The sequence below is a fragment of the Lissotriton vulgaris genome, chromosome 10 (genome assembly GCF_964263255.1).
Source record: "Lissotriton vulgaris chromosome 10, aLisVul1.2, whole genome shotgun sequence".
Taxonomy (NCBI): Eukaryota; Metazoa; Chordata; class Amphibia; order Caudata; family Salamandridae; genus Lissotriton; species Lissotriton vulgaris.
The window spans coordinates 316,138,106-316,151,008 of NC_141698.1; the positions used below are offsets into that span (position 1 = coordinate 316,138,106).

Here is a 12,903-nt window from a genome sequence, read left to right on the forward strand (position 1 = left end):
CCCTACCACCCACAAGTCATGCCGGCCGCTACTGGTACATTTATGGTAGAAATTATATGCAGTTTCTTTACCAATAACTTGTAATGCTCCAATGGTCCGCTCCTCTCCACATATACAACTATATTCTCCAGCATCTCCGTCCTCTAGATCCTTGATAACCAGCACAGCCAATGGGCCATCCTGCCTCATTTTGTACTTTTCAGATGGTCTGAGCACCTGGCCTCCCCTGTTCCACTCTACTGCAACAACTTTAGTCAGTTCACAGCATAAAGTGGCTTGTCCACCTTCAGGGCCCTCCTCACTCTTCAGTGGTTCCTTAAAACATGCAGGCAGTGCTGAGTAATGAAGAGAAACCAAAAGCTTATTAACATAAAGCTCCTTCGCATTACAAGAACACTATCTGTCGGTCATGTGATGAAAATCATTTAAAATTCACCACACAGCAAGCAAGAATAAAGGGCTGTACTTCCTAATTATGCACAAATAAGTCAAGAAGAAGACAGGAGGATGGATTAAAGAGAAATATTCATGCATGGATGAGTTTCCGAACATTATACCGGATAACAAGTAGGAAATGTAACTTTTTTTAAACATATTTTGTGGTACAGATGACCGTAAATAGAATTCAAGTTAACAAGGATGTGGTAGTAGATAGCTATTGAATGCAAGCAAGATAAAAGGTGTGAATTTAATTACATAAACTTGATTATGTGACTTTAATGAGATAAAATAAGTTAGAAGTTAAGTTTCCACACATAAATTATGCACGTCTGTGGTCTCATATTTTACCATTCACAGTTAATCTTCCAGTTGTCTCTTGATCACCACATACGCAGGTGTAATCCGCTGTATCCTTCACATCTAGGTCCTGGATTATCAATTCAACTACAGGACCTTCCTGTCTCACTTGATATTTGTCACTTGCTTTCAGAATTCTATGTCCCTTCTTCCATTCCACGGGAGGGGCAGGCTTGGTCAGCTCACAGCGCAAAGTAGCTCTTTCACCTTCAGTGATTTCTACATCCTGCAGTCCTTCTTTGAAAAGAGCTGGCAGTGCTGGAAATGCAGCACAAACACAGGTAGCTTCATCATTCGAATTCAAGAATAGGTTAAGAGTGTACTACACAACTTTGTTAGTAAATCAACTGAATGTCATCTCACTGATTAAGGACACATGAGTATATTTTGGTCCAAGACAAAGATAAAATAAATATATGCTGAACTGGTTTTCTGTCTGGAATCTGGTAACTAATGTGCATGAGGATGCAGGATCACAAATTTGTTTACGTAAAGAATACTAAAAAAGGATAAATAGGACTAATACTAGTCAATAAGATATTAAAAAAGTAAAATATTAATTGAATCATTAAACAGTACAAGTTTCATTGTTGAGTCAATATTATCAACATAGCATTTTTTATGTTAGAGTAAGGTACAGATTGTCTGAATAATAGTCAATTAGTAAAATGTATATCGTACAAAACGAATGAAACTGTGGGAGACTTGAGATACATCTGACCTCCTTCCTAGAAGAAATTCTGTACTCGGTCAGCAGCAACCAAAATGAATGCCTCATTAAACACTGAATCCTTGGTTGGGCAAATGTTCAATATTCTAAGGATAAGACCAAAAATCCCATTCACACAATATTGAATGATATCTATGAAATGGAATAAAAATGTCCACACTCCACATTCAGCCCGAGAGAAGATTTGGTGATTTCCTAATCAAGGATCACCATTTAAGAAGGCGTGCATAAAATCATAAATCAGTGAGCTCGGTTATCGATACTAAAGTCCCCCCTCTCTCAATGATAGAAATGGAAAACGTTATTTGCTCTTTGTACTACATATATGAACGCCAACCCAGCTCAAAGAGAATAATACATTCATGATTAGTCTGGATTTCAAGACTTTATGCGCAGCTCATGGGTAGGCACCCTAAGCAGTGTAAAATGACAAATTATAGGCAGAAGAGTTCCAAACTTGTGAGAGCACTGAAGAAGACTGTAAACCCAATACTCTTCTATAAATCAAAGGTGGGTGCAAGAACTACACACTGTGGGGTGAATACTCGAAAGGTACAGCGCAACTTCAACCCACATATCTGAGGTGGGACACACATTTCAAACTGTAGACACACCATTCAAGAAGGAGTGTTGAATATTAATTTTGAGTCTCACAGAGAATTAGCCATTTGCTCAAGGCGTAAAGTGGATCTGCTACGTCACGTTTTCCTTTACAGCTATACTGACCAAAGGAATTCGTTTGAATGTGTAGAAATAATGCCCTCAAAGTAAACTGCCACTAAGAAAATAAACATTGGAGTAATGAAAATAATCTGTTACTATATTTTAAACAAGAAGTTAATTAGCCAGCCCTATAAAAGGAAGTATAACATTTGTTAGCAGATCTAGCCAAAGGAACACAACACTACAAGATGTTTGTAACAGTTTAGACAACTACATTACCATTGACTGTCAAAATGGAAGTGGTTTGCTGGTCTCCACACAGGCAGGTATACTCCCCTGCATCCTTCAAATCCAGTGCACTAATAATTAGTTGTGCCCTCAGCCCATCTTGTCTCATTGTGCACTTCTCAGATTGTTTCAACAGTCTGTGATCCTTCTTCCACTCCACTGGAGCCATTTTGGTCAGCTCGCATTGAAGAGTGACTGTACTCCCCTCTGATACTTCTTCATTGTTCAGCTCCTCTTTGAAAAGGGCAGGTAGGGCTGGGGAATAACATATCAATGGAAAGGTCAGCTAAAATGTATGCAATTAAAAGTTTAGCCATTATGACAAGCCTCCTTGATCTGTTAACAGAACAAAGGAAATGTCCTCAAATCGAGCTTAAAATGAATTGATGAGTGAATGGGTTAGTGGCCAGCAACAATGGGGAGGAAAATGTTGATGTGAATAAAAGTAAAGATGAATGAATGGGAAAGCTTAAGATGCAAAATGAATATATTATTTAGAAATGACAAGGACCACAAATTGTTTTCAAGGATATGCTTAAATTAGGAGCTGAAATAGAAATATAATAAAGACAAAAGAGAGACAGTGTTAACTAAATGAAAAGCAGATGGAAAGAGAGAGAAAAGAACCAATGGACTGGCTTGGGAAATGGTATAAGACACTGAATTTCATGACTTATTACCAATGACTGTCAAGATGGCTTGAGTCTCGTGATCACCACAAGTACAGGTGTATACTCCAGCATCTCCCAATTCCACATCAGCTATCAGCAGGTCCACAATGGGGCCCTCCTGCTTCATCTGGTACTTATTGCTTGGCTCAAGAGGCCTATTTCCCTTCTTCCATTGCACTGGCATGGCTTTGGTCAGCTCACATCGTAGGCTGACCTTTTCACCTTCCGACACCTCTGCATTCCTGAGGTCTTCTTTGAAGAGTGCTGGGAGAGCTGAAGAAGGGAATATCAAGATTTGAAGAAAACCCTTTAATGTATTGTAGCACTATCTTTTTTCAGGTTCTTTATGGGCTTGGTTCAACAATGGAGAAAGCACAACGGCAACTGATGAAAGAGGAAATAATTTGAATCAAGAATGCCATATATGGAGGTAAGTTACTTTGTGAGGTTCAGGATTAGAACAAGAATACACTATTATTAAATTAGTTAATTGGAGTAAAAGAGAAAATAATTGAGGAAAAAGCAAGATGAATTATCTGAAGGCTGGATTGTCAACAGAACAGAGAAGTTGAGTTATCAGTGGGAAAGGTGAAAGGATCATGCGGAAGTTCCTGAGCTAATATTTTACCAGTGACGGTCAAGGTAGCTGTGGTTTGTTGGTCTCCACACACACAATGATACTCCCCAGAGTCCTCCACAAGGAGACTGCAGATGGAAAGTTCTGCAGCTGGACCTTCTTGCTTCATCATGTACTTGTCACTTGGCATCAGTGCTCTGTGTCCCTTCCACCATTCTACCGGAGCCACCTTATTCAGTTTGCAGTGAAGAGTAGCCGTTGTGTCCTCTGGGACTTCCACATTCCTCAGCTTTTCCTTGAAACTGGCAGGTAGGGCTATAGATTCATGCAAATTCAGAAGAAAGTGGATTACGATCCACACACCTGGAAATGTATTGTACCACATCCTCTGTCATCAGACCAAAAGGATTGAAAAGGAGTAATGTTCCCTAATTGTGACCTTCTTTAAACTATCTATGCTTGACAGACTGCTTTAGTTTGCTTTATGCTGCTCCAGAGGGATGGCAATTCCATTGCAACCTTTTTTTTTATTTAAGATAGTTGATGCAATCTTTGTAAAGGGCACCCTCACATTAAGAATAAATTAGAGGAGTGCTTTATTTTTGAATGAGTATAGTAAAATAGAACAACAAGTGGTGAAGGCAGTAGCCAATTAACAACAAAGGAGGGAAAGAATAAAAGCAGATGGTATGGGAGGAGTTACCTGCAATTTAAATTTTCTAAATGAGTAGCATTCCTACTAGAAAGTTAGGTACAAACAGAAAAACGTTATGCAAACAAGATGGGCAGCTACTAGAGATGGAAATGTTAAGAGGTGAGGAGTATGGCATGCTGCAGTAAGAGGGGATGGTGGAGGAAGTATGTTTTAGAAGATTGGTCCATATTTTACCATTCACTGTCAAGCTGGCTGACGTTCTCATCTCTCCGCAAATACAAATGTACTCTCCTGCATCCTTTTCATCCAGATTGCAAATTGCCATCTCGGCAATGGGGCCCTCTTGCCTCATTTTGTATTTCTCACTTTGCTGGATGGTGTTGTTTCCCTTCCTCCACTCCACGGGAGAAGCAGGCTTTGAAAGCTCACAGTGTAGAGTAGCTGTTTCCCCTTCAGTAAAGCCCACGTTCCTGAGCCGTTCCTTGAAGAATGGTGGCAAGGCTGAGAATGGTAGTGAAAACATACGACAACATATTAAATTCACATTAATAAGAACTTCTATGAGAATCATTAATTGATGCCGACAAGTTTCCAACTGTTGATTGGGTATAAACTAATAGAGTACTATCGCGGGCAGTAATAAGGTAAGACTGAAGTGCAAGTGTAACAAATATCCAAATCTAAATGGTCCTGAAGATTATTAGATATTTCAAAAAAATTTAAGGAGCTGAAAAATACCATGTAAGAAAAGAGTACACAGTCTTTTTGAGCATATTTTACCATTAACTGTCAACAGGGCACTGGTCTGTTGTTCGCCACATGAGCAGGTATATTCGCCAGTATCCTTCATTTCAAGATTACAGATGCCCAACTCAACGAAGAGACCTTCCTGCTTCATGTTGTATTTCTCAGTTGCCTTCAATACTATATTTCCTTTCTTCCACTCCACAGGAGCATTTTTCGTCAGCTGACATCGAAGGGAGATCTTTTCTCCTTCTGTGACATCGACATTCTTTAACTGTTGCTGAAATTGTGCTGGCATGGCTGAGGGACGAAGTAAGAGAGCAGGCGTGACAATCTCAGACACAGACAGTGCAAGTCTTTGAAGTAACAAGCAAACGTGATTTGGTCGGATCATGGATAACTAGATATTCCAATTGGAGATTTTAGATAGTAGTAAAAGTAAGAAATTGAAAGGTTATTCTGTTTTGCAAGATGTGGCAAAAAAATGACCACTCTCAAAAGTCAACAGATGGTTATTAGAGGATGTTCCTTCTGATTACAGAGTCTGTGATTTAAATTAAATGTTAGTCTAATAGTAAATTAATAGTATCATAGGTCTAATGATATAAGGGTTCACTCATTGAATGTTAGCATTAGAACTATGGGCCCTATACCTCGTGCGGTGTTTTGTGCATCATGCTTATAGACTTGACTAAAGTTCATGACTTTGATCTAGATAAAAATTAGAATTTTGACACACGCCACATAGGTGTACGCCTGCCCTGATCAAGCTATGTTTTCTGGTACTTATTTTCAGCGGACTGCTTCAGCTACATCAATGGACCCCATTTTGAGAAGACACTAAAGAGCACATTTTAAAAACTGAATTTAAATAAGTTCTAACTGGAGAGAAAGTAGAGGTGGAAAGTAATTGGCTATTCTCAATTAAAATAGTGATAAAGAAGAAAGCTGTTGCAACAATATCAGGTCACAAGAATTCCCGTATAGATCGAATAAATATGTACTATGACATGAAAAAAGAGCTGTATATTCAGATAGAGAGAGATCGCTCAAAATAAAGAGTAAGTAGGAGTGTAAACTTAAAATTGATTGACGTTTTATTACCATTGACTTTTAAGGTGGATGTGGTCTGCTGCTCTCCACACACACACGTATAGTCCCCAGCATCCTTCACATCTACTTTGCTGATGATGAGATCAGCATCAAGGCCCTCCTGCCTCATACTGTAGGTGTCACTAGGCTCAAGCATTCTGTCGCCTTTCTTCCAATGCACTGTAGCCTCTTTGGTCAACTGGCAATGCAGAGTGGCTGTTTCACCCTCTGTGGCCTCCACGTTCATCAGCTCCACCTCAAATCTTGGCGGGAGGGCTGTGAAATGACAAATGAACACACAGTTTGTTAACCATATCTGTCCTGACATATACTGATGACCCCGCAGTTCCACACTGAAAGTGTTTACTCCCAGCAACAAATGCGAGCAAGCTCCTGAGCATTACCGAGGAAAAGAAGACACCCGCAGAGTGGCCTGGTCTATCAAGAAGTTTGAAAGTTGTTATAGGAAATGATTCTCTGTAATACCAACAGAGAATGACTGAACTGAATTACTTTGTTGCCACGTGAGAAGGGACCACAGCTTAATGGATGTGCTATTATTAGTGAGCGCATTGTTGCAGGTGGGGCCCACCGGTACTCACTTTTTGGGAACAGCACTTATTTTCCTCATGAAACTTTGGACAAGCGCAAGAGAGAAAAACACAATAGGTGGAAAGGAGAAGGGAGAGGTAGACGGAAAAGACTTGACAAAAAAAGAGAGCAGGGTTGAAAAAGAACCTTAAAGAGGGAGAGAACGAGGCAAGAGTGTTTGGTGGTGAACGAAAGAGGCGTGAGCTGGTATTAAGAAACGCAGTAACCTTATTCGGCGCCCCTAAGGTTAGGTAGCACAGGCAGCCTTCTGAGCAAAATATTGGGCCCCAACACTTCTTCTTTTACAAATTAGGCGGTTTTGTTTGACGCAATCAATGAAAAAAATGGTGAAATACAAAATATGAACGTGAAGGTTTTATTGTGAAGGAAAGAGAGGTGCAATATCCAGGGACACATTTTATTGGAAAAGTCAGTAGCATTAACAAAGAAACCCGAAGCGAAATAATTCACAAAAGATTCTCTGTCCCAAAGTAATGAGTTATGAATACAGCTCACAGTTAGATTTTATATAAATTATATACAGCAACACCTCCTGTTGAAACGTGCTGCACAGTTTTACATATGTTTCAATCAATGTGTTAGATCATTTTACTAACCCTGAAACAGATGTCGAATTATTCCCTGTGGTCATGCAAACTATTAGGAATAAAAACCACTTAAACCTTCTTAGGGTACTCCACTTATGTCAGCCCCAGGGTGGTTTAAAAGCATTTCCAGAATCCTTTGCGGAGCTGCCTTGTGCAGCCATCAGGGTCACCACACATGATGCTTAAAAGTTTTTATGTTTTAGATTATTCCCATCACTCACATTGAATTGTTAGCAGAGAGCTGCAGTAAGATCTGAAGGCCTGATTCACAACGGGCCTCCGCACTCATGGTGGAGGCCCCGCAGTTGTTGCAGGACCTCTGCAATGGGTAACTGCAGTACTGATGTCCTGCCACGAGTGTAGGGCCTCCGCCACCACTGCGGGGCCTCTGCCACGAGTGTGGAGGCACTTTGTGAATCAGGCTTAAGCGGGAGCATCACCACATTCCCATGGATTACAAGCCAGATGCTTTACAGCAATTTCTATATACCCCTTCTCTTGAACTCAACAAAGAGAAGACTAAAAGAGTAAAATTCAATATGGACACACAAGTACCAATTAATCTCCTTTATGTAAAACCAAAGCCTTCTACCCCGTTGTACATCCAAGAGATATGTAACAGCAAATTAACCACCCCACAAAACAGAACTGACCTAAGTTAAACACTGATCTAAAAACTGAAACCTCTCCACAGTGCTTGCAGAAACCCCAACACTTACTGTCAAACCAACATAAAAGAAGTAGTTACCTACCTTAAGGTACAATCTTTCTGGTGAGTGCTCTAGCTACCTGCAGATTCATCCCCTCTTGAATTTCCTACCAAGCACAAGAATGAATCTAGAAAGTAAAAATCTCTCTCTTGTGCCAATATGGGACACAGTGGGTCTAACTTGACTCCAGTGTCTCCCTAGATATGACATCATAGATTGATATATGGCACCACCTTATCAACCACGCAAATCTAGTCATCGGAAAGGAGTAGACAAGTGAGGAATCTGGAGGTAGAAAATTCACCAGAAAGGAATGTACAAGTTACTTACCTTCGGTGATGCCTTATCTGGCAGAGACTCTATCTAGCCCCAGATGCCTTACCTTTATTCCCAGGAGTCTCCGAGGATTATCCCCAGGTGTCAGACTGGATCCAGAACATTTTTGTGAGCAGTACAACCTGCATGCCGGTAGGTGGCGCTGCTCGGATCTGCGTGGCATTGTCTGTGTCATCCGTGTTGGAGGTGATGGGCGCCACACCAGCACGCTTACATCAGTTTCTTTTTGCGACTTTCCATGCTACGAGTGCAGAGCCACGGAGAACACTGACCACTGGTGTGGAAAAACTAATGCCCTGGAAGGGAAACAGCTTTGTCCCTAGAAATCTGTCCACAGAGCAGGGACGGTGGTTGTGTCAGTAAGGAATCTGTGGCTAGATATAGTCTCTGCCAGACAAAGGTAAGTAACTTGTTCATCTGATAGAGCCTTCTAGCCACAAATTCCTTACCTTAGAATAGATTCCAAAGCAATACCTCCCCGGAGACTGGTCTGCAAAACAATTTCGAACTAAAATGTCCTGCAGGACCGAACGGGCAAAGTACCCCTTCCTACGTACCTGACTGTTCAGGCAATAGTAGTTGGTAAACGTGTGCAGAGATGCCCACGATGCTGCCTGCAAGATGTCCAGGTGCGGAACTCCACGTGCTAATGCAGTGATCACAGCCTTGGCACTGGTGGAATGAGCACACGCACCCTCAGGGGGATTTTTTTTTGGCCAATGGACAGCAGATTTTAACACAGAGCACAGTCCATTGGAAGATGGTCCGTTTCTGTACACCCTTCCCTTTCTTGGCACCCCACGAAGAGTTTATTGTCCACCCGGAACGGATTTGTGCAGTCAAGATAGAATTATAATGCTCTAGTTGGGTCCAGTTGGTGGAGTCTCCCCTCTTCCTTAGAGGGATGAGGCAGAGCATAAAAAGTAGGCAAAGTGATGGTTTGACCTACATGGCACAAGGGTGATTTCCTTCAGTAACAAGGATTCTCGAGTCCAAAGGACCAGTTTGTCTGGAAAAAAGAAGATGTAGGGAGGCTGCAGATGAGATTGCCACCAGAAAGGCCATCTCGATGGTGAGAAGCCTAACATACCAGGAGTGAAGTGGCTTAAACGGACTGCATATTAAGAAAGTAAGAACCAAGTTAAGGTCCATTGGAGGTATAACAAAGGGAGCTGGGGGAAACATGTTGTAGACCTTTAAGGAACCTATATACAATAGGGGGTTTGAAGAGAAAGGGCAAATATGGCAGATGCAGAAAGGTGGAGGTGGCAGCTAAATAACCCTTCAAAGAGCCCAATGCAGAGCCCTTCTGGGCTAGGGTAACAATAAACAAAATAACCTGGGAAAGGGGAGCAGATAAGGAATCAATCTGTTTCCCGGCACACCATGCCACAAATGTATTCCAACAGCAGCGTATACCATCTTGGTGGAGGGATGCCAGGCTGCAAAGATGACATTGCAGACTTCATGCAGAAGGTCTAAATCCGTCACCTTTTGCCGCTTAATCCCCAAGCATGAAGGCAGAGAGTTGACAGGTTCGGGTGGAGAACCCCACTCCTGCTGCTGTGACAGAAGATCCTCCGAAGAGGCAGTCTTATTGGATTGCATATGGCCATGCTCAGCAGCTCAGGATCTCAATTCTCCGAGCCCATCCGGAGCCACAAGAATGACTTAGGCCTGGGTTGTTTATGATCTTCTTGAGAACTGGAGTGGCATGAGTGGTAGGGCGGGAAGGCTAAGAGGAGGCCTAAGCTCCACTGAAGGTGAAAAGTGTCTCTGAGCGAGACCTGCTTCTGAAACGCTAGCGTGCAAAACTGCTGGCATTGGTCATTCTCGGCGGTGGCAAACAGATCTAACCAAGGCTCTCCCCACTGCTGAAGGAGACCATGCACTACGTCTGGATGGAGACACCATTCGTGATCCACTAGGCAACTTCAGCAGAGTTTGTCTGCTCTGGAGTTCAGAGAGCCTGCCAGGGAAATACCCTGACATTGCAGCCATGTCCAGAGACACAGGGCCTATTAACAAAGAGTCCACAACACCACCCCACCCTGTTTGTTGCAGTACCACATGGCAGCGGTGTTGTCCGTAAACACATGCACTAGCCTTGCCTTGATGGAGAGTAGAAATGCTTTCAATGCTAGTCGGATCGCCCAGAGCTCCAACAGGTTTAAGTGGGATCCAGATTCCACCAGAGATCAAAGGCCTCTGATCTGCCTGCACCTCTCCCAGATGGCCACCCCAGCTCTGGAGTGACGCATCTGTCACTACTGTCAGATCTGGCTGGGCAAGGAAAAGAGTCTGTCGCTGACACAATTGTGGTTCATTAACCACCCTTGCAGATCATTTGCAGTGTCCACCAAGATCTGGACCATGTCGGAGAGACTCCCCTGAAGCTGCACCCAGTGAAACCTCAGGTCCCATTGCAGAGTCTGCATATGCCAGCACGCATGTGTCACAAGCAGGGTGCAGGAGGCCATGAGGCCCAGGATAGAAGCTGAAATATCAGTATTATAGCTTGAATATCCTGGTCTCACCATTCAGGAGGATAAGTCTCAACTGCACTGTGTTCATAACAGCTCAGAATGAAAAAGAGCATCTGCGAAGGGGTGAGGAGGGACTTTGGCACGTTGATAGTGAACCCCAGTTAGTGTTGATGGTCCGTCATAGTCTGGAGGTGGGAGAAGACCCAGTCATCAAGATAAGAGAAGACTTGCACCTCTGATCTTCACAGATGAGCTGTAACCACAGCTACTACCAACACCCGAGGGACACTGGTAAGGCCAAAGGGCAGCACTACAAACTGAAAGTGCTCATGATCTACTGTGAACCATAGATAACGTCTGTGGGCAAGCAGGACGGGGATGTGCAAATAAGCGTCCTGCAAGTCCAACACCACCATCCAGTCTCCTAGGACCAACGCTGACAGGACTTGTGCGAGAGTGAGCATTTTGAATGTCTTCTTTTTCAGGAAGAAATTTAAAGGACCCAGGTCTAGGATAGGACAAAGTCCTTTGTCCTTCTTGGGCACCGGAAAGTAGCGGGAATAGCAAACACGTCCTACTTCTGATGCCAGCCCCCTTTCTATGGCTTCCTTGGCCTAGAGAGCCACCACTTCCTGGCAGAGTAAGGAAAGATGGTTGTAAGTGGGTGGCATGGGTGGAGGGGTAGTCATGAAGGGGAGGGATTAGCCCCTTCAGACAAGTTGGCTGAAGTTCCTGACCTTCTTGGCTTGGTAACTGTGGCTGCCGAGGGGTAAACTGGGCCGACCACTGACTGCCTGACCCATGAGGTCTGTGCGTGCAACTTCCATGGCCATGAAGGGTTTGGGAAGCTTGCAGTCCATCGTGGCTTGGGCAGGTAGAGACGTGGCTGAAGCCATCTTCTGTGGCCACAAAACGAGCGAAAGGCGGACTGCAGTTGACGGGGGCCATGGGAAGGCCCATGGACCTGGCCATGGTTCTGCTGTCCTTGAAGTGCTCCAGCGCTGAGTTCACCATGTCTCCAAAGACACATGAGCTATCAAAGGACATGTCCATAAGGGAAACTTGAACATCCCCTGAAAAGTCAGTTACGCATGGTGCCGGAAGGCCACCAACAAAGAAACCACTCTGCCTAGTGAGTCGGTCGTGTGAATCCCACATTTAATTGTGAACGTCTCTACATCTCTCCCATCAGCCATAGCTTGGTAGAGTATGGTCCAGGCCTTCTCCGGAACCTTAGGCAGCACCTGTGCAGCCAAATCCCAAAACGAATGAGAGTAACAGCCCAAAAGGCATGCAGTGTTCATGCAGTGTTCACAGACCGCAATGCCAGATGGTGGAAGAAAACATTTTCTTACCCAAGGTGTCCAGCCTTTTGAATTCCCTATTCAGTGGGGCAGTAGGGAATGCTCTAGGATTTACTTGGAAAGTGGAGGTGTGGACCACCAAGCTCACTGGGTAGGGTGTTAGGTGAGGAAAGACCGGTCCCCTTTAGTGGGACGATGGTGGTGTGCAATTGTCCTGCCCACAATTGTCCTGGACCAGGCCCCAAGCACGACATCTGTAAGGGCTTCATTATTTGGGAGAAGCGGTCCTGAAGGGGTGACTCCTAGTTTAAGCACCTCCATTAGTCTAGACAGCCACTGAGGGCATCTGAAGGCCCAGGACCTTGGCCGCTCTCCTCAACACCATAGGAAATGTGGCACCCTCCTCCATTGCCATGGAAGAAAGAGAGACCAAGCCAGTATCTGGGGAGGTGTCTAGTCCTTTGGCATCTGCCAATTCCTCACACCAGTCCATATTTGGGTCAATGGGCTGATATTCTTCAGAGTCCAGTGGTTCCTCCCAATCTTCTCAGAATTCTTGGAGTTGGGCAAGGGTCACCCCGGCTCCTTGAAACTCTGGAAGGCATGGAGACAGCCCAGGTGCAAGCTCAACCGCTGAGCCAGGCTTTGAG

At 43.8% G+C, this 12,903-nt stretch overlaps 1 protein-coding gene across 1 annotated transcript in view; it reads right to left on the reverse strand.

Annotated features, from left to right (window-relative positions):
- Window positions 1-12,903, reverse strand: part of OBSCN (obscurin, cytoskeletal calmodulin and titin-interacting RhoGEF) — a 1,012,031-nt gene that overhangs the window by 519,582 nt on the left and 479,546 nt on the right. Inside the window, exons 52-58 of the mRNA XM_086941076.1 lie at window positions 6,231-6,494; window positions 5,163-5,426; window positions 4,617-4,883; window positions 3,160-3,423; window positions 2,471-2,734; window positions 790-1,056; window positions 72-335 (exon numbers count right to left, since the gene is read on the reverse strand). Of these exons, the coding sequence (XP_086797202.1) occupies window positions 72-335; window positions 790-1,056; window positions 2,471-2,734; window positions 3,160-3,423; window positions 4,617-4,883; window positions 5,163-5,426; window positions 6,231-6,494 (1,854 nt within the window). The remainder of the gene's footprint in view (window positions 1-71; window positions 336-789; window positions 1,057-2,470; window positions 2,735-3,159; window positions 3,424-4,616; window positions 4,884-5,162; window positions 5,427-6,230; window positions 6,495-12,903) is intronic.